This window comes from Bactrocera dorsalis, chromosome 3, assembly GCF_023373825.1.
Source record: "Bactrocera dorsalis isolate Fly_Bdor chromosome 3, ASM2337382v1, whole genome shotgun sequence".
In the NCBI taxonomy this organism is placed as follows: domain Eukaryota; kingdom Metazoa; phylum Arthropoda; class Insecta; order Diptera; family Tephritidae; genus Bactrocera; species Bactrocera dorsalis.
The window spans coordinates 9,837,784-9,863,079 of record NC_064305.1 but is presented as its reverse complement, the minus strand read 5'-3'; the positions used below and the strand labels follow the sequence as shown (position 1 = coordinate 9,863,079).

Below are 25,296 nucleotides of genomic sequence, written 5' to 3'. Positions count from 1 at the left end.
GAAAGCAGAGTATCATATTGACGTCGCACGCAAGAAGCCGTTAGCTAGTGAATAAGTAAAAGCATATTGCTTTCACAAAAGAGCTCTGGAGCAAGCCACGGCAGTTTTGGCAGAATATTATTTTTTCCGATGGGGAAAGTTTAGCGTTTTTGGAATCAAGGGGCGTAAGATTATATGGCGAAAAACGGGCACTGAACTTGATAAGGAAAACTAATGCCTACTGTGAAGCATGGTGGTGGTGACAATGATGCGAGGGTGTATAGCTACTAATGGTGAAGGCCAAATTGAATATATAGAATCTACTATGGACAAGTATGCTTACCTCCAAATTTTAAAAAGAAATTTTAAGCAAAACGCGGAAGATTAGGGTCTAGGAAGTGACTACTATTTCCAACAAGATAACGACCCGCAGCATACTGCAGCCATAATTAAGCTTTGGTTACTCTAGAACTTTCACAAGCAGCTGCGAACACCACCGCAATCGCCAGATTGGAATCTCATAGAGAACCTATGGGATTCACTGGAATGAAAAATCCGTCAACGCACTTTCGCTTAAAAGCTATGCTCAAGAATGTACTGCGCGAGGAATGGCCTAAAATGTCTTCGACAGAAACCTCAAAGCTTGTTGATTCAATGCCAAAACGCCTAGCAGAAATTTTAAAACGTTGGGGATATACATACAACTTTCTATTAAATTTTAAGAGCAACTCCGAAGATGAAAATGTGTTTAGTCAACTTTTGTACATACCATGTACGCAAACTTTTCCTGCCAAGTACATATATACTGTTAGAGCTTGGAATTGGAATTTTTCACATTCACTTCTCTCTAACCTCGCTTTCTATGCGATTTACTGTCAACCTATGCACTTGGGCATTAATTGCACAGTCCCTTACCTCACCTACTTGGGTTGCAGTGCGCTTGTCAACATTTTTAAAAGTGCTTAAATATTTTCAATGCACTTTCCGATTTTTTATTTATAAGCATGCTTATATATATTGTATATATATTTATATACGATATCACTAAGTCAGTTCAACAAATTCTCGCTCTTCTCGCTCCACTTTCCTGCGATTTTCTATACACTTTAGAGTTACATTTCCAATGGTACTGCGTTTACGACTGCTACTGCGGCTTGTGGCTGTCATAAGCGTTCACTACTTCTAAGTTTGTTCAGTTATAACCTCAATGTGCTGCCATCAAATCTTTGTTGGCTGTCATCCGTCACGACACCCATTTCGACCAAAGAATTTTTGTTTGTTTTTTTTCTGTCTTTTATTATTTTTCAGTATGCGTCCCTAACGCACGCATGCACTTCAACGGAATCAGGACTTTAATACCCTGGGAAGAGAAGTGTCGTGGTCATTATTGAGAGTATTGCGAAAAATGTGAAAAAAATTTAAAAAAAAAATTTTTAAAATTAAAAAAAAAAATTAAAAAAAAAATTAAAAAAAAAATTAGGAAAAAAATTAGAAAAAAATTAAAAAAAAAATTAAAGAAAAAAAATTAAAAAAAATTAAAAAAAATTAGAAAAAACAGTTTTAGAAGTAAGAAAACCTTTTTCTACCATTTTACCACGAGACGGATGAAGTTGAAATGTTCTTTGCTTAAAATGGGGTGTGTCATAAAATCATACTGAAAGTATGACAAGCTTTTTAAGCTTAGGGAAACTAGTTCGAAACTAGGTAAGAGGGTTTCTTCATGCATTAAATTTATTTATTTCTTTATTATATTAAAATAAATAAATATTAATTTTTAGAGCTCTGTTTATTTATTCTTACAATAGACAATCGTGCTATTAATACCCATATATTGGTTAGTCGAAAAAGTCTTTTCGTATTTCTAATCATAATATAGCAAATTTCTTCCACGAATTTAAATTTTTTTTGGGTTAAATAAAGCTTAAATTCTCACATTTCCAACACTATATGATATGACACAATGTGATTGCAGCACTGGAGATATACGACAGCAACGCCATCTATTGACAAAATACGAAAAGACCCAATATTTTGAGCTGATATTATTTAAATTCCGATAGTTGTACTAACGCCTGAAAATATGCAATAATAAACACAATAAATAATAAGAAACCAAATATGATAGTACGACCCCTTTTTTATACAATTTTACCTACACCTAAAAATATAAACCCAGCTTTGATTTTTGCAAATTGCGACAGTATGAAGTGTACGGCTATACCCCAACCTAGCGCTGTCTTACTTCTTTAGATAATATACAAATTTTTTTCATTAGAAAATTAAACCATTTTTTGGATCAGCGAAATCTCTTTTTATTCTTTTCTTCTTCTTTTAGTGATCAGAAGTGGCCTTATAAATCGGCAAAACTCTGCAGACATCAACAAACGCAACTGCACGGTCCTCCCGGTGACAACAACATAAGTTTACCCAATAAAAAATTTGATACTGAAAAAAGATGGCGGTACTATTAGCTAACAAATTTGAAAAAATTTTTAATTTTATTTAAAAGAAAAGGATGAACTGTGACGCATAGAAAATGGAAAGAGTAGCAGGTCCATAAAGAGGTCTACTGGAATTGCTGAAGACGGATTTTGAAAACATTTCGCGGTAATTATTGTCAATAGTACAAATTTCGAAAAGAAAATAAAAAAAATGGAAAGAGTAGCAAGTCCGCAAGCAACTTGCTAATTAAATGCTACACATGACAGACGTCGCCGAATACAGTAACCTTAAGCGGCGAAAGTAGAAACGAAAGCACTGGAGCCGGAGCGTAGTTGTCCAATCAGAGCACATAAAATGTTGAACTACTCCCATGAAAGTGAATTTGAGCGCAGCAAACTCTCTCGCGCATTTTGTCGAGAGAATTTTGAGAGTTTGAGAATTTAATACAATCCAAAGTGCAGAACTGTTAATCAGCGGTATATTGAGTTTACACAGTGGCAACAGTCCATTTTGAGACCAAAGAATTATTACTCAATTCGCTATAAAATTTATGATAAATAAAATTCGAATATTGCGAAATGTTGCGCAAGGAATAAGGAGAATTGTAACATTGATTGCTTCTAGCGGTTCTAATACGATAGTTCATCAACATTTGTTCATAGAAAGGTCGTTTGGTAGCAGAAATGCTAGTTCAAATGGATTTTTTTTATTATATATTTGCAAAAATGGATGAAAAAATGCTAGCTATGAACTGCTTGCAGGACTTCATTGAAGGTTTGAATAGAAACGGCTTCAAAATTGTAGACAATATAAACTAAAAATATATATATTTGCAAAAATGGATGAAAAAAAGCTAGTTATGAACTGCTTCAAGGATTTCAACAAAGATTAGAATAGAAACGGCTTCAAAATAAGACTCTAATAATGCCATGGAGACTGAATCGGAGGTTTGTTTAAAAAAAAAATATATATATAGTATATCCCACCTTCTCCAAAGCCGAACGAAAAAGGCTTTTGAAGAACTTCTTCAAGTATTTCATTGAAGGTTTGAATAGAAACGGCTTCGAAATAGTAGACAATATAAACTAAAAATATATATATTTGCAAAAATGGATGAAAAAATGCTAGCTATGAACTGCTTGAAGGATTTTAATAGAGGTTAGAATAGAAACGTCTTCAAAATAAGACACTAATAATGCTAAGGAGACTGAATCAGAGGATTGTTAAAAAAAAACAAAAAAAAAGGATAAATTCCAAATATATATTTGCGAAAATGGATGAAAAAATGCTAGCGATGAAATGCTTCAAGGATTTCAATAAAGATTAGAATAGAAATGTCTTCAAAAGAAGACACAAAAAGGTCGAGCGAAACAGAATGAATAAAAAAAATGAAAAAAAAAGCAGAGAAGCTCATTTCATTACACCGTCGTCTAATGCTCTTCCTTAGCGTGCTTTTACATACATTAATCCAAAATTGCAAATGATTTTAATCTTCCCGTCAAAGAAGAGCCCGTCGCCAAGGAGATATCGCTGAAAGATAAGCTCTAGCCGCTTTTGACAACGATTGCTAATTTTATCTATAGTATATAGGGATAAAACCAGTGTTAATACCAATGTCAGCCTCAAAATTAAACTCAGAATATCTCTTGCCAACAGGTACTACTTCGGATTTTCTTTCGACGAACAAAGACCAAATTCTCCCAGTGACTCATCGCCCCGTTCAGTTATATGATGCAGAGGCATGGACGATGACAACATCTGACGAGTCGGTGTTACGAGTTTTCGAGGAAAAGATACTCCGGAAGATTTATAGTCTTTTGCGCATTGGCAACGGCGAATACCGCAATCGATTAAGTCATTAGCTGTACGAGATATACGACGACATTGACATAGTTCAGGTCATGTCGTTCGATTGGATGAAAATACTCCAACTGTGAGAGATTTCGACGCAGTACCCGCCAGGGGAGCAGAGGAAGTGGAAGATCTCCACTCCGTTGGAAAAACCATGTAGGCCTGGCTACACTTGAAATCTCCAACTGGCGCCAAACAGTGAAAAGGCAGAACGTTTAAGGAAAGACCATTTTGTCAGCTAGCACTTAGGAAGACTGACGACTTGGATAAAGTGTCTGCTAAATTTATAGCCTTTTGCTTGAATAATGGGAAAAGCGAGGAGGTGAATTTGCTTTTATTTATAAAAAAATATATACGTATATTTCTTTAATTTTTTTAATATATATTTTTTATTATTTTTTATATTAGTAATTTATAATTGAATATGCAAAAAAAAAAAATCCAATTTGTCAAGTTGAATTAAAAAAAGTTTAATGAAATAATTTCTGTAAGCGATTTCTTGGATACAATTTTTATAGGACGCCATATTTATAGGCGCAATTTTATTTATAAAATATAACTCCTCAAAAAATAAAAAAAAGATTTATTTACTTTAATTTTGTTAAAAAATTTTGACACGCAATCGTACTGCAGTGCAACTCTGTAACGGTAAATTTTGCAAAATTTAATTTACTAAAACATGTTTAGTTAAATATATTTATAGTTATTTATGAAGTTTCTTGAATCAGTCAGTTCACGTCCTTCGGCACAATTGGATCTCTCTTCGATGATAAAATGGTCGCGGTGCACTCCTCATTTATTAATCTTAACACTTTGTTGAAATCATAAATGGCATGAAATTAGTAGAATCGAAAACCCTTAATGTTCATTCCACGCACATACGTACATCGGCAAGGTCGTATGTTGCTCTTCTGTAGTTCATAATGTAAGTCTGTGGAACTAAATGAATTTTCGTGGACTTCCTTAACATAAGCAGTTACAGCTCTTGCATTCCACTAGCAACATGTTCACTGTCAATCCTTGGCTGTTGTGCGCAGTACCCCTTTCCTATAATATACTAATAGCTTCCCCGTTGGATTTTAAGCATTTCCCCTAGTTGTGGAATGCAAAAGGAGTTGGCAACGCCGCTATAAATGTGGGAATAGCTTAGTTCCACCGTTTTCCACATTCCCCAGATTACGGTATTACCGAGAAAATTGGCGTGTGTTTTGTTGCTTTGTATTTGTTGTCTCTACTTCTTTTATCTGGCTGCAGACCACAAAGCAAATTGAACTGGTATTGCTGCCATTCCATGGTTCGTTAAAGTTTAATTGATTTTATATTTGAATTTATGCTATCCTTCCATGGTTCTGTTAATGAAAGTAAGTTCAAAAACTGACTTTCTTAAAAAGCCCCAATTTGAATTTCACATAGATCTCTGGCGCGTTATTTCCTAAGAGAGCGAAAGAAGCTACCTTTACAATTTAAATTTTCCATTTTATAAATGCCATTTGTCATTTTCAAGCTTTCGGTGGCAGGTTTTAATCGTTGAAATGTGAAGGATCCGGACCATAAAGAGCATCCGAACAAATTCCATCTTAAAATACACAATGAATGAGGCTTGCACTGCGACCTCAGGTCTATTGTGCCCTCCCTTAAGTCACAATTTTTATATCAGTGTCGATTCTAGATAGGAGTTTAACCTACTGCAATATCCTCAGTTCCTGCAGGAAGTCGGTGAAGATTTTAATGGCTCCACAGTGAATGGCGGTCAGTGCATGTCTGAAGTTTGTTGAGTCCGAAGTCTGGTCCGCCTATTATTTTATGTCGTCGACGTGGTTGAGGAAGGACCTCTTGATCCTCCTAGGCGGCGGTTTCGCTACAAGAAGGGTTGATTTCTACGAAAGCACTCCAGCAGAATCTGCTTGGAGAGGAGTTCATTATACACCTTAACTGGGTCCTCACTGTGCAGGTGTTCGATAGGAGTCCGTAGTGTAGTGTTCTGACGTGCTTGTGGCTTCCTCGTCTGCGTTTACTGCATCCGCGACCATAATGGTGCGGCGTAGTTAAGGACGGCGGGTTGATTGCCTTGAATGTTGCCAAAAAGGTTTTTTCCCTATGGGCTGCCGCCTAGTAATTTAAAGATTTTGTTGCGGTTCTGTAGTGATAGAAATTCCCTCTGGTGGTTTAAAGAGTTTCGAGTTGTAGAAGTTAAACAGCAATGGGAGAGGTCGTCATCCTGACGATGGTGTTGAATTCTTCGCAATTTAGACTTTTCCATGAAATGGTACGGATGATTGACAACCGCTTAGTTCATAGACCAACTCTCCAGTTCTGCAGGAAACGTAGATTTTTCGATGTCCTCAAGTAGCGTTGTGTGATTGACTGTGTCCAAGAATTTTGATAAGACAACCCTACGAGGATCGTGCCATCGCAGGGTGGTTCTTGGTTGAGGTCATGAAATATCTGGGCGTTTATGACAGTAAATGCTAGTGGTTTGCTGAGCTCAGGTGGTGTGCAAAAGTCGGGAGTAGCAAGGCCTCAGGTGTCTTCAATACAATGGAGAGTTAGGACTCCTCTTTGTTGACTGGTGTTCCAGGTTTCAGAAGTAGGATCACTCTTCCGATTGTTGACAGTTTCTCCGCTCTACAGCAGTGTCTCTTAGTTTTTTGATCATTGTTACAAATGTCAGAGTTTTGATGGAAAACAGATATGTATTTCCAGTTTAGTAAAAGATATTTGATGTTGCCATACCACTACGATTGTAGCGTGGAATACGTTTGCTCTCATGGATAAATATTAGTTTTTTATAAATATTTTTTTTTTATAAATATTTCTTTATCAAAAATTTTTAAAGACGTTTTGGTTTAACAAAAATCTTGTGAATTATTTTATAATTAATCCTTTTTATTAAAATATTTATTAAAGTTTCTCTATATCGTCAACTAATTTATCTTAGAAACAGCATATTCATTGTACTGGTGGTTAAAAATTCAAAAAAAAAAAATTTAATTAATTTTAGTAATGTCATTTCGGTATGATTTTTATTTATTTAATATTTTTGTGTCACCCTGTTGCGTCCACAAATACCTCGATAAAAATCGATGACTTTTATTACAAAAGTATCGATATTTTCGTTGAATTGTCTTCGTTTGATAATTTTCATTTCTAAAATGGACGTCGAGCAGTATTAGCGGAATTCTGTGTGCTCTACTCGCCGTTCAATATCGTATTTGTGATATTCATTTAGGAAAAGCCGTCTCGTTTTGAAATATTGTGAAATCGTCGTGAATATAAAACGTACGTAATTGATTTGTATGTAAATACTTTTTTAAGCAGTTGAAATGTGCAGAAAATATGTGTTGGCTTACAAAGCAAAAAATGTATGCCTCGGTTGCATTCGTCGGGTCAATATGGTGCGGTCGTTGCCGTCCAAGTTCCATACGCTAATTGTGTTCAAAATTTCACATAAATATGTACATGGTGCATATGCGTGCGTTTATAATTGGAGTATTTTGTTAAGATAGTTTTGTGAAAAGAAAATTCCAAATTGGTTTTATATAATATACATATGTGCGCATACATGTGTATATATAAGTGTTCACTATAAAAAGGGAATGTGCATGGTGTAGCCAACATGTTCGTAATGTCTGGGATGACACGAACAACAGAGCTTTAGTGATGTGGCAGTTGCTGTATTGTAGACGGTTTCGGTATTTTAGACGCGATATATACGTAATAAAGTTTTTGGGGTGCAAGAAAACGGACAATATTTTTTCTTGCAGCCAAATTGCGTACACGACGGTAAAATGCAATTAACACATTTTAAGCGTGCGTAGCCGGTGGATACTTATTATTCGTGCCTCTTATGTGTGCGTTTGCGGTGTTCGTCAGGTATTCGTTACATGATCGATATATAATGCGGTTCGCGTATATTATCGGCGTTTATCGTTCGCACAGCAACCGCTGTCTAGCAGCTGCCTTTGATTTGATACGCCCATTCTAACCTCTGTTTTCTAATAAAGAAAATATATAAATCACATTGCTACTAAAAAAGTGTTTAGAAAGTTATTAAAATATCCATTATTCTGCATTTTGTTGTTTTCCTAAGTTATGTTTGCATACCTTGCTTCTACCCACTAATCAGTTTTAGAAAAAATCAAAAGTTATAACAAATATACATACATATTTGCATTGCTTGTTTAAAGTGCTGTTCACTCATGTTTTATTAAAATGTTTCTTGCAGCTTTTTTGTGTAAGTGCTTATGTGCGCGTTCTATCCTAAAGCGTTACAGCTTAATTTAGTTGGCATATGAGCCAACATCGGTTTGCGCGCGAGTATTAAACGTAGAAACGTCGTCGAAAGTACACAACTTAGACGCTCGGCATATATACAAAATACGTATCTTGGCGCTTGTCCCGTAGCAATTATTGATTATCACTTGTCCGATTCTGTAAAATCGCTTGAGTTTAACATCCTTCACCATGTCGACGTCGCGCAGACGTGGCGAATTAAATCCGAAACTCCATATGGATAGACAGCCGACAGTTGCACGTATAACAGGTATAAATAATAGTTTCAGCGAAAAAATTTTAAGCTTTTGGATGCCACGCAGTGTTGTGTAGACTCATCACGAATCTAATACTAAACATTCTTTCATATGTTTACCTCAATTGCAGATCCTTCATTACCTGCCGGCAAACGTCGTGAAATCGATAACGTTATGAAAAAGGCACGCGCTAACACCAACGATTACTGGGACAAAAAATTGCTTGAGGTGGAGGAAAAAGATCCAAATCGCTGGCGTCATACAGGCTACAAGAAAATGTATATACAAGGTGACAGCAGTTCTGGTGAAAGTGAACGTGAAGGTGGTTTTCGTTATAATTCCGCAGCAGGCGGTCCTGCTGGTGGACCTGTTGGGGGCCCGCCACCAAATAACGTGCGTTATGGTCGCTCACGTTCACCGCGTTCGCGTAGTCGCTCGCGTTTGCGTAAATCGCCACCTATGTCGCCGCATATGCGACGCCGTTCGCCACCCATGGATATGGGTGGCCGTCGTATGTCTCCACCTATGGACGGTATGCGCGGTCGTCCGCGTTCGCCACCACCACGTGGTGGTGTACCGCCGCGTTCGCCTTCTGATATGGGTCGTGGTCGTATGCCCTTGCTGGGCGGTGCTGGTGGTGGTAATAATCGTCCGCGTTCACCACCCGAACCGCCAATGCGTCGTAAACCGTCGCGTTCGCCACTAGGTAGACGGCGCTCACCACCTAGCATGAGTCGCCGGCGTTCACCACCACCACCCGTGGGACCCAATAAAAGGGGACAAATATTGCCGCGTTCAAAGCGCCCACCATCGCCTCCACCGCGGGTAAGTTATTATTATTTTTTTTTTTAATATATATTTCGATTGCAGCATAACAAATAAATTATTTATTTATTTCTTTTACAGAATTCGTGTCGCTCGCGTTCGAATAGTTCGGTTAGTAGCTGCTCAGATGATTCTTGTTCGGTTTGCTCACCCAAACATCACAATAGATCACGGTATGCTACTATCAATTGTTTGTTTATTTATTTTCTTAAATAATAATTATTTTGCAGCTCTCAATCTATACCGCGTGCGCGTATACCAGGTGGTCCGCGTTCTCCGCCGCCAAAAGCATCGTCGCGTTCGCTGCAATATCGTGGTGGACAACCACCACCGAACGGTCACACTTCGTCACGTATGCACGCGCGTCCGTCGTCACCACCACCACAACCAAACGCGCGTTCCGTTGATAAATATCGCGATGACAAGGTTCGTCGGTATAGTCATGATCGCAGCATGGATCGCGTGCCCACAGATGGGCGTCTGAAACTAGTACGTTCGGGACGGCATTCACCAAATGAAGATTTACGCGTAAAGAATCGTCCGCCAGAGCCACCAGAGCCAGCTACAACTTCTTCATCAGCAACAGTTGCTGTCTCCAAGAAAAAGAAGAAGGACAGAGAGGTAAGTATTGTTTTTATTGTTGGTTTAAAATTTTTTTATAAAAAAAATATATGTGCATCCCACAGATACGTACACGCATTAAAATTGAAGGTGAAAAACGTAAGAAGCACTCATCGTCAGAATCCGAAGATTCTGGTGGCTCGGATAGTGATAGCTCATTACCGACATTTATTGCCGCCACCGGTTTGACGCTTTCGGAACGTTTTGGCAAAATGGCACAATGGAGTATTGATCGTAGCAATATGGAAAATATGCGTATAACCAAAGACTCTACCGGTGGAGCTTTGAAAGTTATGATCGAAGAGGGTCTCGAGTCGCCACCGCGTCGTTACTCGTATTCACCAGCTCCGGCTGGGCATTTTCCGGAAGAACTTGCGACCACAGCACCGTCGGGTATGCTGTCGTGGGATGATGTACGCGTACGTTACGAATACTACAAAAGTCGTGGTTATCTTCGCGATTTAGATTTGAAGGTAAATCATGATTTTTATTAAAAAAAAAGTAATTATGTTGTAATGAAGTATAATAATTTTCGCAGGACTACATAAAATGGGAGGAATGGTGGTATAAGTATCAAGAATGGTTGAAACAAGAACGCTATTATGAATATTGGGAACGTCAACAAATGGCGCGTCGTCGACGTAAGAAGCTACCCATTACGCAGCGTCTAAATTAGGTACTGACCTCTTTCTTGTATTCATTCGTTTCATCGCAGATTAAGAAGTTGTTTTAGAACTTGTAACGTGCACACGATTGCGCTAAATGAAAACGAAAAAAGCATCAACGTATGCCACCTACGGTTGTAAGTTGTTTGATGCAGTGTTGCTTTTCATTGTGGTGTGAACTGCGTTTAAAATTCCTCCCCATTCTAACATTTGTTCTACATTTAAAATGTATAAAAAAAAATAATTATTAAAATATATACGTAAGTTATTTATAGAAATTATATACATACGAAGCAGGCAACTCACGGTTTTAGTCGCAAGTTTTGCCGGAGTTGCGGCTTTTGAAAAATACAATTATTATGTATTAGACTTTATATTATAAACAGTGTAATATTAATTTAAATAAATCATTGGATAAAAATTAAGCGAAAATGTGTATGTAAAAAGTTATTTATGTTTTACATCTTAGAGAACGCAAGAAGCTAGTCTATTGTGATTATGAGGCTCATATTCCTTTTTGTACTAGCGTTGCCAACTATCAAAAAACATTTTAAAAGCAAAACTGAATGATCAATTTTTTAACGTGACCTACAAGAAATCCTTTCGTAAAGTCTTAAATTTAGACATTTTTTAGATTGGTGTTGCCATATTTCGGAAAAAGTAAATCTTAAAATTTTGTTAAATTTGTGTCATTGAATGAAAATTGGAAGCCGCTTAGGGATTGTAAAATATAAACATTTTCTGAAAAAGAGTTGCCACCTAGATATTAAAAAATATAATAAATATTATAAGAATTTGTAAGAAATGTCGAAGAAACCCTTACGCAAAGTTTTTAAAAATTAATTTATTAAATTTTCCAAATAGAGTTGCCATATTTTAAAAATAATGATATATTTTGTTAAATAATTTTTAAAATAATAAATCTTATTTGTTTGTTAAACCTTGAAGCTGTTTAAAAATTTCGAAATATAAAAATTTTGTTGTCAAGAGTTGCCACCGATCATAGTACAAACATTTAACAAGTTAAACCTAATCGATTTTTTGCTGCAAGCCGTTTAAGAAAACGTTTCGTAAAATATTCAAAAAGTTTTAAATTTTGAAATTTTTTACAATAGAGTTGCCATATTTAAAAACAAAGGAAATCCAAAATATTTGTTAAATTTTAGTCGCTCAAAGAAACCTGGAAGCAGCTTAAGTATTTCACTAAACAATAGGGGTATTCTCTTGCTCTTGCAAAACCCGGTGCACGGTGCAAGCATTGCAAATTTACAACGGCACAACAACAAACACACGCAGAAAAATATTTGCAAGGGCTGTGAAATATGTCAGACCAAAACCCGTGTATATTGGCGTGCAATGTCACGCAAAAATAAAATTGCAACCCTGTTGTAGTTGCCATTTTACATAAAGACATATTACGTCGTTAAATTGTTGAGAAAGGTAAATTTTAATTAGATTTTATAATTTCTATTTAAATTATAAAGTTTTGTTACAGTTTTTTTGTTAAAAATGCATGCAGAAGGTGCGCTAATTCACAATAGCCATGCACAATAGTCATTTACAATAAATTGACTGAATCAGTCGCTCATATATCACTAGATTCTGCAATGGGTGCCCTTGTATATTTTGGTGTAGTATTTTTGCAATCTGCAATCTTGCAAGAGCAAGAGAATACCCCTAATAATTTTCTGAGGAAGCGTTGCCAACTTTCGGAAAAAAAATTAAAGAGTAAAACATAATTTTAAGCAAGAAGTTAAATTAAATCTTTCGCGAAGTATTCAAAAACTTAAATTTTGAATAATTTTTACAATAAGGTTGCCATATTTCTGTTCTAGAATCTGCATGTATTTCGTAGGCTTCTTGGTTTCACAATTCTGTTTGAGTTCTGCTGTCTTGTCTCAAAAAATCACTTTCGTTTCTCGAAGTTTTGGCTGGAAATTTAATTTTATACCAGTTTCTTCTGTATTATACCAGTCAGTTGCATTTATACCAGTGTTATTTAATTATGGCACCCCCTCGAGGTCTGTTGAAAGGAAAGAGATTAAATACTGTATACTAATTGTTTCACTTTATTATACCAGTTTATTAAATTTGTAACAGTTGCTTCTTCAATTTTCCATTCACCATTTTGGAGTAAATAAACTAACAGACACAAAGACAACTTTTATTTTATTATACCAGTTTGTTGTATTTATACCGGTATTATTAAATTACTCAATTCTTCTGGTTTGGGAGAAAGAGTAAAATTTTAATTTTATACCAGTCATTTATATTAATTTATACCAGTTCATTCCCCTGATACCATTCGCTTGTTCGATTTCCCACTCTTTGGGGTTGATATGAAGTGAAAGTAACTCCTAAATATTTATTATACGAGTTTATTGCACTTATACCAATTGCTGTTTTTTTGATATTTTCGAACACACTAAACTGGGAAAATTACAAAATTTGTAAACCCAAAACCGAAGAGCACCCTTTGGCTTTTCAGTTGTAATAAAAATAAGTTACATTAATACATTTTTCCAATTACTCTCATTACTGCAACTACTGAAAATGGCCGAAAAGTAAGTTTTCGGATTTTTACTCATTTTTAATACATATAATATAAAAATATGTCCCTTAGGAATGATTACGATCCATACGAGCACCGCGAAGTACCACATCCGATTAGGTAAAATGAAATTTCCGAAGAAAAATCACGTGTCATTATGTATGTAAATCTTGCAGCGATTTCGGCGCTTTCGTGAATATCATCAAAGCGGTACTGGGCACCGGAATACTAGCAGCCCCCATGGCCAACAGAAATGCCGGTTATTTGCCCGGCATCATATGCACCAACATAATCGGCATCTTCATAATACACTCGAAACTCATACTGGTAATTCGAAAGACATTGTTGACACTTGACTTGGAGTGTAGTTTTTTATACGCTGAAAAGGGTATATTAAGTTTCCCACGATATTTCAAGACTCTTGAGAAACCTCAAAGAACTCAAAAAATATCTATATACATATGTATTATATGTATATAAATGATCAGCGTGACGAGCTGAGTCAATGTATGTCCATGTCCGTCTGTCGATTTGAAATTTTTCACACGTCTTTCCTAGCCATGAAAGTGATCCGCTATTGCATATACAAACTGCCATACAAACTGGCTGATCGGAACGCTACTTAAGGACATCGAAAAATCTACGCTCTCTCCAGGGCTGAGGAGGTGGACTATGTACTACCTTATCCTGCCTATCTACTTTTACCGGATAAGATAAGATAAAATAAATAATTGAAGAATGCACCGCGACCACAGGTCTATTGTGCCCTCTCCTAACTCACAGGGACTCGCTTAGCCCCAGCATATTGATGAAGTTCAATATCCTGTTCGGTGCTAGCGAGGCGATGTGATCCCTATCCGGAAGCATGGATCCGAGGGCCTTCGACCTGCGCCTACACTCCGTGAACGGTTCGGGCCCAACCATATTGGTGGAGGCTGCGGAGCGGGCAAGCTCGTCAGCCAGTTCATTGCCGGCTATTCCCCTGTGACCAGGCACCCAGATCAGGTGTACCTGGTTCTTTTCAGCTAGGTTGTCCAGCCTTCCTCTGCACTCCTGCACTAGTAGCGATTTGATCTCGTAGGAGATTTTAGTGCCGCTTGACTATCGCTAAGTATAGCTATTCGCTCGTTGCGATAGTTGCGGTGAAGGTTTTACTTTTACCGAAACTACTTCAACTGTACTGTTTCGAGGAAAAACTCTGAATTGATAAGAATTAAACGGGGGTTCCGCAGAGAGGTGTCCTCTTTCCACTGCTGTTTAACTTCTACATCTCGAAACTCCCCCAATCACCTCAGAGAACTTCTATCACCTCGTGATGATCGCACGATGATAACGTCGGGCAATAGATTCGATGGCATGTGCTCAAAAGTAAACATCTATCTCTCCGAGCTCGCTTCCTTGCTGCCCTGGATTTAACTCTCCTCAATCCACAGCGACCATATTCACTAACTGGACGAAAGAGTACACACTTGACCTTGCTATTGCAGTCGATGGCGTTGAAATTTCGTTGGTCAATAACAATTTTAGTTGTGACATTCGACAGCCTGTGCTTCTTCACTCCTCACGCGACCGCGATTATTGCTAAAGCGACGCACTAATATGGTCGCCTGGATGCAATAATTTCCAGACGAGGAAGCTACATACATGTCAGAACACTGCACTTCGGACTACAGCGGGATGCCTCTTGAGGTCTTTCCCGACACCGTCAAAACAGCGCCTATCCTGGGTCTACCGTTGGACCTCGATGACAACTTACCTCAACCTTACTATTCTAACGGGGACGTAAAAACGGACTGATCCGACTCTAGTTCCTTTATGGAAAACATTGTTATATGTGAAGGGTATTATAGTTAGCTTCGGTGTAACCGAAGTTAACATTTTGTTTGTCTTATTTCAACAGTTATCGGGCATGTACGAGCTGGCCAAGCGCAAGCAAGTGCCGCTGCTAACCTACGGCCAAGCGATGCTGATCGGTGTGACGGAGGGTCCACCGGCGCTGCGTTGGCTGCAATATTTAATAAGGTGAGGTTTTGGCTTCGCCATAAATTGTTGTATTTAATTAATTTGTTTTTAATTAAATTAATTTCTTCACTAATTAAATTATAGCGGTATTGTAAATGTAATGCTATTCGCCAATCACTTCGGCACTTGTTGTGTCTATGTAGTGTTCATCGCGAATTGTTTGAAGGATTTCGGTGATTACTATTGGGAAGAGCATGACAATCGCATTTATATGGCAATGGAAATTGTGCCGTTATGTCTGATATTCCTCATACCCAACTTGAAAGCGCTGACCCCATTTGTGCTTATCGCGACTATATCTTTAATTTTTGGTAGGTAAAACATTTATAACTGGTCAATTGAAAAGTCCCCGACCCGACAAAGAGATGGCGGTAATGGTATTAAATCCATATGGGTTTTAGTTAGGACTAGTCTTCAAAAGAAGAAAAAAGTAGGCAAATGGGAAGTAAAGTGCTCTCTCGACGAACAAAGACCAAATCCGACAATCATTCATCAACCTTGTCCTGCTGATTCAGAAGCATGGGCGATGACAAAATCTGATGGGTCGGCGTTAGGAGTTCGGCGGTATGAAACATGGCTCCATCATTTCATTCCTAAGTCCAATCGACAGTCATCCGTGTGGATTTTCCACGATGAACCCACTCCAAACATGGAAAAACGAAACAAACTACTGTCAAGTTTATGTTTTCCATTCCATTTCCATGGAATAATTTCTATTGGCTACCTTAGAAAAGGATTATAAAGCGACTATTACATTATTTATTATTGGACCGATCGGGCTTCAAATTGCTTCCGCATCCACCATATGCTCCAGATCTGGTTCCCAGCGACTATTTTCTGTTCTCAGATCACAGAAGAATGCTCGGCGTGAAGAAATGTTCGTCGAATGAAGAGAGGATTGCCGAAACTGTGGCCTATTTTGAAGCAAAGGACAAATTGCACTAAAAAATGGTATTGAAAAGTGGTAGGGTCGCTATATTCAGTATATCACCCTTGAAGGGAACTATTTTAAATAAAAAGTAGGAAAATTTTTTTTACAATGGTAAGCCGTGGACTTTTCAATTGACCAATTAACTTTATACATACATATATGAAGTTAAAACTGGAAACCGACGTATCCATTTGAACTGTATGCTCAAAATGGAATCCTAATCCAGTTCCGCTTAAATCTGATCTTGAGTGCGTAATAATAATAATAATATGTGTAATTTTTCTTCCGCAGGCTTCGGCATTCTATTCTACTATATCTTCACGGATATGCGCCCGTTCTCCGAGATGGCTGTGGTGCAGGACATTTACTACTTTCCTTTTTTCTTTGGCGCCACCATGTTCGCTATGGATTCGCCCGGCTTGGTTGTTTCAACGAATTTCTGCAATATTTTAACTTTCATTTTGAGGTTGTAATTTTCCGTATTCCCCTTGCAGATTGTTTCCGTGGAGGCGAATATGAAAAATCCCTTACATTTTCGACGCATCTGTGGCGTTTTTGTGCTAGCCATGCTGTTCGTTATTGTTTTCCAAATCATTTTCGGCTTCTTCGGCTACTGGAGTTATGCCGAAGATATTGCCTCGACTATTCTGCAAAATATACCCTATCATACTGCGTAAGCGTTTCGGATTTCCTTGAAAATTGTGTGCAACTATTAAATATCTGCTTTCATCTATAGACCCGCCTCAGCGGCGCGCGTAATTTTTGCATTTTCTATATTCATCTCGCATCCGTTGCAGGGTTACGTGCCCTTCGATGTGATGTGGAACAATTGGTTGAAAGCGAAGGTGGCTGAGGAGCATCAATTTGTGCTGGCGATGCTTTTTCGCATTTTTATCGCCCTTTCTTCGGGTCTATATTTAGTTAAAAATAATTATTTGTATGTCTCATTGTCGTTGGTCTCATTTTAGTGCTCATCGCCGTCTCGTGCCCCTCATTGACTGTCATACTCTCGCTAGTTGGCGCTTTGTGCATGTCGTTTCTGGGCTTAATTTTGCCGGCTATTCTGGATATTTGTGTGAAATACGAAACCGGCTATGGTCCCATAAAAATTTATCTGCTGACGAGTTTGCTGGTGGCGTTTTTGGGCTTGGTCGGCGCTGTTATTGGTACATATGTGTCCATACAGGAGTGGATCTTTACGTATACCCGCGAAGATCACATGATGAAGGCTTTATATTATGGTGTTTTTAATGAAAAATATACTGAGTTGATTTAAAATGTGAAAGTCGTTGCTTTGTGTTTTGACATTTTATGTGTGGGGCTGGTTTTTAGCAGTTGGAATTGTTGGAAATATCGATCACAGGGGTACAACCTTAAAATGTCAGAGATTAACTACACTTCTTCTACAACTGCCTAAAGTTTTACTTACTGAAATACAGGGTTTGTCCGGAATAGAATTGAGTCGATTTAAAAAAAATTATTAAACCAATCGTTACAATTCTTTAAACACTTTTAAAACATGCTCCTTCTGTGTCGATGCAGCGCTGCCAGCGCGATTTCCAAGCATTGAAGGCGCCACGGAAGGCATTCTCCGAAATTCCCTTGACAGCCGAGGTCCATGCTGTTTGGATTTCCTCTGTCGTCTCAAAATGTTTGATTTTCATAGGCATTTTTAGGCAAGGAAACAAAAAAGTTAGAGGGGCTACATCTGGCTGCGGAAACGTTGGGCTACCGGCCTTGGTTAGGCAGCTGTTCACAAGAAAGGCGGTGTGAGCCGAGGCGTTGTCGTGGTGCAACTTCCAATCGGCTGCGATGTCTTGTCGGACCCGATTGACCCTTCGTTTGAGTCTCTTGAGGACTTACACGTAAAACTTGGCTTTGACGGTTTGTCCAGAAGGATTAAATTCATGGTGGACGATGACTTTGATGGGGAAAAAGACAATCAGCATTGTTTTTACTCATCATCATCAGTTAGCCTTCCATAGCCATCATGAGTTGCCTTCCAAAAAGGCCTGATGCCACCGAAACACAACACTTCTTGCTAAAGCAACATCTGGGTAAGCCTGTTTGATCACATCAAACGTTTCTGTCGCAGATTTACCGAGTTCCGCACAGAATTTAATCTCACGAACGTTGTATTTTCGGCTTGCATCACTCACAGCAACACGTCACGCGAAAATGTTTGTCCCAACTCTCCAGGTGCTCGAAGACAACTGACCAGCCGCTCGTTCGTCAGCTAGACACGTACGTTCCGAAGTACAGTCGCGGCAGAAGAAAATCAGTCCTATTACCTTCCGGGCAAAAGCTTGTTGGAAAGAGGCATGCCAATTGCTCAGCCGGCTATTAATACATAACAACGGTATGGTCTTCTGCGACTGGGTTGAAGTTTAAAAAGATCTTCCCTATAGTATCGTCGATCATCTTTCATTTGTTACCACTAAATTTGTTCCCACTTTCAAAAACTTCAGTTATCAGCAGTCATACACTTCAAGCCTGTCAAACGCAAAGCCGTAAATTATTAAAAATATTTCATACAAATTTAATGGCCGAGTCGTAAGTTCTTGCTGTTAACTGCTACTGAAAACCTCATTTTGTTTCTTTAGAAAAGATGACTACGATCCATATGAGCACCGCGAAGTTGCCCATCCGATTTCGTGAGTTCATGAAGATTCCTTTCTCTGGTACATCCATACTCACATTACAATTTCTTGTAGAAATATTGGTGCACTGACGAATATCATCAAAGCTATAATTGGCACCGGTATTTTAGTATCACCAATGGCTTTTCGCAATGCCGGCTGGTTAAATGCGCTGATTAGTACGACTGTTATTGGTATTATAGTCTTGTATTCGAAGCAAATGTTGGTAAGCTTCTGGAATTGCAGAAATCTTCGAAGTGTCGTTAGTTTTGGAAATTTTCAGATGTATGGCATGTACGAAATAGCAAAGCGACGTCGTGTACCACTCTATACATATGCTGAGGGTGTTGTAGAAGCGATCGTCGAAGGTCCACCTTGTTTGCGTGGACTTCAAGGAACATTGCGGTTGGTATATGTTCGGAATTGAAACACATTTTTAAACTAAATTTTTCGGAATATTTCAAGTTAATTCACTCTGTTGGGAGGTTCCGGAGGTGTTTAGTTAGGGTTAAGAAATTTAGATCCGATCTACGGAATATATTCCAGGGTTCGATGGAAAACACCTTTGAAGTATATTTTTTCCACGACTGGAGGAAAGCGTTCATATTGCCATTTCTCCAGACTTGTGGTCTAATAAAGATGGCTATGGATGTACGTGGAGATTTGTGTGATACCATGCTTGTCTTCAATTCGAAGGATTTGGACTGGTATTTCGGTGATATTGAGGACTACATTTAATTCCATATTCCGCTTGGGTCTATTGCGGTTTCTTCCGAAATTTGAAAATTTTTATAGATTTTGAGAAGCGCGATCGAGTGTAATAGGAATCTACTTGACTGCCACCCTCGAAGAAATCCTTTTCCAGAATTTTGGGGTTTGATTTAAAGCCGTTAAGGCTTTGTGGAATTTGAGGTCGATATTGTACATATTATGTGGGAGATTTCGGATAGACAAATCTCAGGGGCAGCTGATGGTTGAAATTGAGTAAGGATATGTCTGACGGCAGGTGACTGTCGTGTGGGACATTCCAGTTTAAATTGCCGAAAACGGATTTGCTAAAGTTGATAACTGACCCAGCAGGAGTTCCAGAGCTACCATTAAAATCGTCAACAACTTTCAAAAGAATTAGCAGCATCGAAACTAAGTGAAGTATCTGGCTTGGCAGCAGGTGGTATTTTTGCTCTACTACCTTCGAAGAAACCCCTTTCCGAATTTGCGGGATATGATTGATAACCGTAAAGATTAACGCTTTGTGGAACATGAGCTCGATGTTGCAAATGTGGGCGACTTAGGATAAAAATCGCACGGACAGTCAATGGATGCAATCGGAAAAGTCTTTCTTCTTAATGGGTAACTCTAGAAGCAGCTGCTGTTGGATGAGAAATCCTAGTTCCAATTGCTGAATATTAATTCTTGAGGTTATAGAGGTTATTTAGACCATCAAAATCGCTAATGATGAGGCAACAATCGTTTACGAGGAAGTATCAGCCACCTAACTCGGCGATGTATTCAGCTTGGCAGCAGGTGGGCTGTGATGTAGTATATCGGAAGATATATATTTGGTCTTATCGTCATCTAAGTACGCTTAGAAGATTTTTTTAATCGTCCTCGTCCGTGCCGAACTCGTAAGGGTAAACAGTCCACCCTCAGAGTGTCTGATTCGCGTCCAGTTAGGTACTTCACTTTGATATACAGTTCAGTTTTATCCAATGTTCTCTCATCTCTACTTGCAGCTGCATGGTGAACTCTCTACTCTTCATTTATCACTTCGGTTCTTGCTGTGTTTATGTGGTTTTCATAGCGAATTGTCTTAAGGACCTTGGTGACCATTATTGGGCCATCTGGGATAGCCGTTTATACATGTTGTGTGAGATTTTACCGCTATGCCTTATCTACTGTGTGCCGAACTTGAAGTCATTGGTCCCTTTTGCGATGGCAGCCAACTTTTCGCTAATATTTGGTGAGTTTAGAAACTTATTTTCACCACAGATTTCGTAAAATCAAAACAAATGAGTAAAACAGCTGTTCTGGGTTGCCATGTTAATACTAATATGTGTTTTTATCGTTATAACTGTAAAAAAATATTTCTCCCGTATTAAATTGTTTACTTCTAGGGTCGAAAAATATCTCCTCGATATAAATATTCTAATTTCTATCAATTTCTTTTCCAGGTTTCGGCATAATTTTCTACTACATGTTCAGTAATCTGCAACCATTTGAAGATCTGAAAGCCTTCCAAGACTTCCGCATGTATCCGTTATTTGTTGGTGCCACATTATTTGCATTTGAGGCGCCTGGCTTGGTAACTCTACAATATTTCCAAATGAATCTGACTTAGTTTTTCTTAACTCTAGGTCGTATCGATTGAGGCGAACATGAAAAAGCCACAGTCTTATGTCGGCATAGGCGGCGTGCTGAGTCAAGGCATCTACTTTGTTATACTGTTGCAGCTAGTCTTCGGTTTGCTGGGCTATTGGCGCTATGGTGATGATATCAAGTCGGCAATATTGCAGAGTCTGCCGCATGACGAGTTGTAATATGCGTTTGAATTGGATTTAATTGAAGTAAGCACATAACCCTACTTTTATTAACTTTTTAGACTCGGCAACTCGGCGCGCGTCATTTTCGCCTTTTCCATGTATATCTCACACCCTTTGCAGGGCTATGTGCCCATCGATGTCATGTGGAATAATTGGCTAAAGGCGAAGGTGCCGGAGAGTAAGGCATTCGTGTTAGAATTGGTCTTTCGTGTTTGCTTGGCGATTTTGTCGGGTAACTACATATTGATCCTATACCCATTTATGGTAGTTATAGTATTTTTAAAAATATGAGTTATTATTATTATTCGCTTTACTTTCTTTCCTTTTAGTTGGTTTTGCCGTCGCTTGGCCGAACTTAACCTTAATTCTTTCCTTTGTCGGCGCATTCTGCCTCTCCTTTCTGGGTCTTATATTTCCTGCCATCATTGATATTTCGATTAGATATGAAAAGGGTTATGGCCCTATGAAAATACATCTACTATTGAGTTTTGTCGTGATATTGTTTGGTGTTGTTGGTGGCATAACCGGTTCGTATGTGCCAATCGAACAAATGGTGAAACTATATGTTAGTGGTACGAATTTGACCGGTTAGCAATATATATTTCAGTTGAAGAAAGAAACAAGTACTTTTATTTACGGGATTGTTTTTATGGCGGTAGGACTGGTAGCTGTCTTTGATTAATAAAGCTTTTTTAAGTAACTTATTTCAAAAAGCTATAGCTAAGAATATAACAGGAATTAACGCATTATAATTTCCATATTAATAAATTAATAACTGTAACTAAAGCTTTTTTACTCAGGTTCTGACAAAATCGTGTTCAACCGTGACATACATAAAAGCTCGTCCATTTATGTTCTTCGTTAAACCATTTGAAACTTTTAAGAGCTATGGCGTTTAACCTTCCATGAGAGCTTTGTTAGTATAATGGTAGCTTTCTATGTCAGGCAAAGCTTTTAAAAGCTTTGGCGTTTAACTTTCCATGAGAGCTTTGCTAGTACAATGAAAGCTTTCAATGTGCGGCAAAGCAGTATTTACTAAAGACAAATACCTACAAGCTCATGTCCTTCCTTTAGTTCGTTTCTCAGTATTACTTATGATACATTACATGTAAAGCTTTCAATAGCTTTTCTGAACAACAGTCCTTGTGTGCATCTCATATAGTCTTCTTCACGCTTTAAAAGTAATACCGAGTAGCGAACTTTACCTTAGGAAAGCAACAGCGAATTAGAAATTTGAAAACTTTGCCGGTTAAAAATTCTTTCTCAGTTATGTATATATGTAGACCCGAATGTCGTAGAACGATTTTATTGGTACACTTTGCCGTAGCAGGAGGTGTTTGTTGGAACCCGAGCATGATATAAACAGATTTGAGATCCTCCTACGGCAGTAGCCCTAAAGAGAATCCCCCCTAAGTATATCTGATTTCACTGTCTGGTACTTATCACATCATCGATCGGGTTTTAGCAGTGTGAAAGGTTTAAAGTACTTAACGTGTGGTTGCTATACTAATTTTGGACTTTGGGTTGAGCTATCATTCTCGAAATACTTTCTTATAGACACTTCCTGTACTCTGCACTGGACAAATATGATCTACTACTTTTAACTTTGTGCTGATCCTCTCTAAAATCAATGAAAAATGAGCGTTGGATGGAAGTCAATACCATTAGGTTCGCTTAGAGGTCTTCAGGCTGTCCAGTGTAGAGCTAAATTTAATTAGCCGCCAAAAATATCCATTAGTATTCATTGTACATATCTTCATATCGTTTTCTTTTATCAGCAATGGATTATATGACAGCTTCCTCATAAGGTCATTGAGGTTTTGTTTCCGAAAGGAGGTCTAAACCGCCTTCAAGACTATATATTTTTGGTCTTGAAACTTGTGCCAAAGGAATAATGTGTCCTCTCTCGACGAACCAAGACCGAATTCTACAAGTCACCCATCATCCCCGTCCTGCTATATGGTGCAAAGGCATGGACGAGGACAACATCTGATGAGTCGGCGTTAGGGGTTTTCAAGAGAAAGGTTCTGCGGTAGTTTTATGGTCTTTTTCGTATTGACAACGGCGAATACCAGAGTCGATGGACGATATATACGACGACATTGAGATTGTTCAGCGAATTGAGAGACACTGGCTACGCTGCCGAGGTCATGTCATCCGAATAGATGAAAACCCACCAACTCTGAAAGTATTCGAAGCAGTACCCGTCGGTGGAAGCATGAGAAGAGAGAGAAGACCTCCACTCTGTTAGAAAGATCAGGTGGTGAAGGACCTGGTTACACTTGAAATCTCCAATTGGCGCAAGTAGTGAAAAGAAAGAACGACTAACGCTGTTGTAAGCTCGGAATTAAGCGGTCTCTATACCAATAAAAAAAAAAGAAGAAGACTCATCGTGTGTCTCGAGATCAGCGTCAGAGAATTACCCTCTCTTTCTAACCTAACCTAAATGCTTTTATTTTTGACTATTTCTATATCAGTATCCAAGGTGCCACATACAAGTACATTGCTTTATGGCTGGCCTTGTTGGAATTAAAGCGTCGCGAATGCGTTTTGAAAGCACTTGTTCCAATCAAATCAAAGCGGAAGTGCCTTTTAATTTGCAACACGCCAATCATACCAAAGTGCTACCCTATATAGGGATCAATATAAATGCTGCCGTTGGCTACCAACCTCACAATCGACAATCGTTTTTCGCCAGAACTCTTAACAAGTTTTGTACTTTTTTCGGTTTTAATTTTCGCATTGCGACTTTCGTGCTTTGTTGTTTTGATACTTTCATTTCTTTTTCGTTTTTATTTTTTTTTTATGTGTTAATTTGTGTTTGTTAAATTGTTGTGAAGGGGAAACCATTGATGTTTGACTGATTACTGACGCGAGCACTCATGACAAACCCGGCGAGGAGAGCTTGGTTATGCAAGTCACGTTCTCTTAACGGTCATATTTCAAGTGATACTTGCTGGTATTCTTATACATAGTTGGGAACTGAAGGCTTGCCTTGGCTAGCAGGATATCCAGTCCGAAGTGCTAGTATGTTGAAACACAGAAATTAGTCGACTTTTTGCAACGCTTTGACGAGAGTTCTCGACATCCGAAATCACAGACACAACGAAATCACAGAAAATTAAGGTTCTCGAAACAGTTTCAGAAACAAACGCCTGACATGAAAAATAATCGACTAGGTAGATGCGGTAAGAGTGGTACTTCCTTGTCACAGCAACCGTAGTTCCCAAAATTTCCTATAGGCCACACAAATTTCGTCAAAAAGTTTCAATGCTAATTGAAAGAAATTTTCGGCAATCAACAAAAATACCAACATACTGCGACTAGGAGTGTGAGTAATTAATTGATGAAGCAAACTTTTGAAGTTTTCGGTTAGCTGCAATACCGAGTTTGGAGAAGCGGACATCTGTGTTTGATACACCAACTTTGTTGTATGTACTTCAAAAAATGAATAAGAAAATCTATTACAACAAATAGTGTATGCGTCAAAAGTCTATTTACTGATTCTTCATGTTACGGCTTTGGCCAATTATTGATTGAGTAGTAAGTTAAATATTAGGAATTGAAGCTTGATGAGCCGAGTGGCGCAAATAGCGCATATTTTATTAGTTAAGAGCATTGAAGTCGAAATCCTCGTCAATGGCGAGCTTCACTGTAGGTGATAATTGCATGATTTTGGCGCCGCGCCTGACAATTTTTTT

At 38.3% G+C, this 25,296-nt stretch overlaps 3 protein-coding genes across 6 annotated transcripts; all 3 read left to right on the top strand.

Annotated features, from left to right (window-relative positions):
• The first annotated feature begins 7,215 nt into the window (after window positions 1-7,215).
• LOC105222591 (serine/arginine repetitive matrix protein 2) lies at window positions 7,216-11,337 on the top strand. Of its 4 annotated transcripts, XM_011199980.4 has the most exons (8): window positions 7,394-7,551; window positions 8,498-8,815; window positions 8,932-9,626; window positions 9,708-9,799; window positions 9,857-10,247; window positions 10,313-10,720; window positions 10,786-10,888; window positions 10,963-11,337. In XM_011199980.4, exons 2-8 carry the CDS (start codon window positions 8,737-8,739, stop codon window positions 10,965-10,967), a joined length of 1,773 nt encoding a protein of 590 aa, XP_011198282.1. In that variant the 5' UTR covers window positions 7,394-7,551; window positions 8,498-8,736; the 3' UTR covers window positions 10,968-11,337. The 4 variants fall into 4 exon arrangements, with proteins under 4 accessions (XP_011198281.1, XP_011198282.1, XP_011198283.1 ...); XM_011199979.4 differs by having other exon boundaries at window positions 7,216-7,551; window positions 10,786-11,337; XM_011199981.4 differs by lacking the exon at window positions 8,498-8,815 and having other exon boundaries at window positions 7,396-7,551; window positions 10,786-11,337.
• A 1,033-nt stretch (window positions 11,338-12,370) lies between these two features.
• LOC125777109 (proton-coupled amino acid transporter-like protein CG1139) lies at window positions 12,371-17,756 on the top strand. The gene is made up of 9 exons (XM_049451069.1): window positions 12,371-13,476; window positions 13,536-13,583; window positions 13,640-13,790; window positions 15,364-15,485; window positions 15,570-15,796; window positions 16,708-16,838; window positions 16,911-17,089; window positions 17,153-17,325; window positions 17,385-17,756. Exons 1-9 carry the CDS (start codon window positions 13,466-13,468, stop codon window positions 17,690-17,692), a joined length of 1,350 nt encoding a protein of 449 aa, XP_049307026.1. The 5' UTR covers window positions 12,371-13,465; the 3' UTR covers window positions 17,693-17,756.
• A 302-nt stretch (window positions 17,757-18,058) lies between these two features.
• On the top strand, window positions 18,059-22,202 carry LOC105222601 (proton-coupled amino acid transporter-like protein CG1139). Its single transcript, XM_049451616.1, has 8 exons — window positions 18,059-19,070; window positions 19,131-19,281; window positions 19,339-19,460; window positions 20,789-21,015; window positions 21,227-21,357; window positions 21,410-21,588; window positions 21,655-21,827; window positions 21,925-22,202. Exons 2-8 carry the CDS (start codon window positions 19,195-19,197, stop codon window positions 22,185-22,187), a joined length of 1,182 nt encoding a protein of 393 aa, XP_049307573.1. The 5' UTR covers window positions 18,059-19,070; window positions 19,131-19,194; the 3' UTR covers window positions 22,188-22,202.
• The last annotated feature ends 3,094 nt before the right edge of the window (window positions 22,203-25,296 follow it).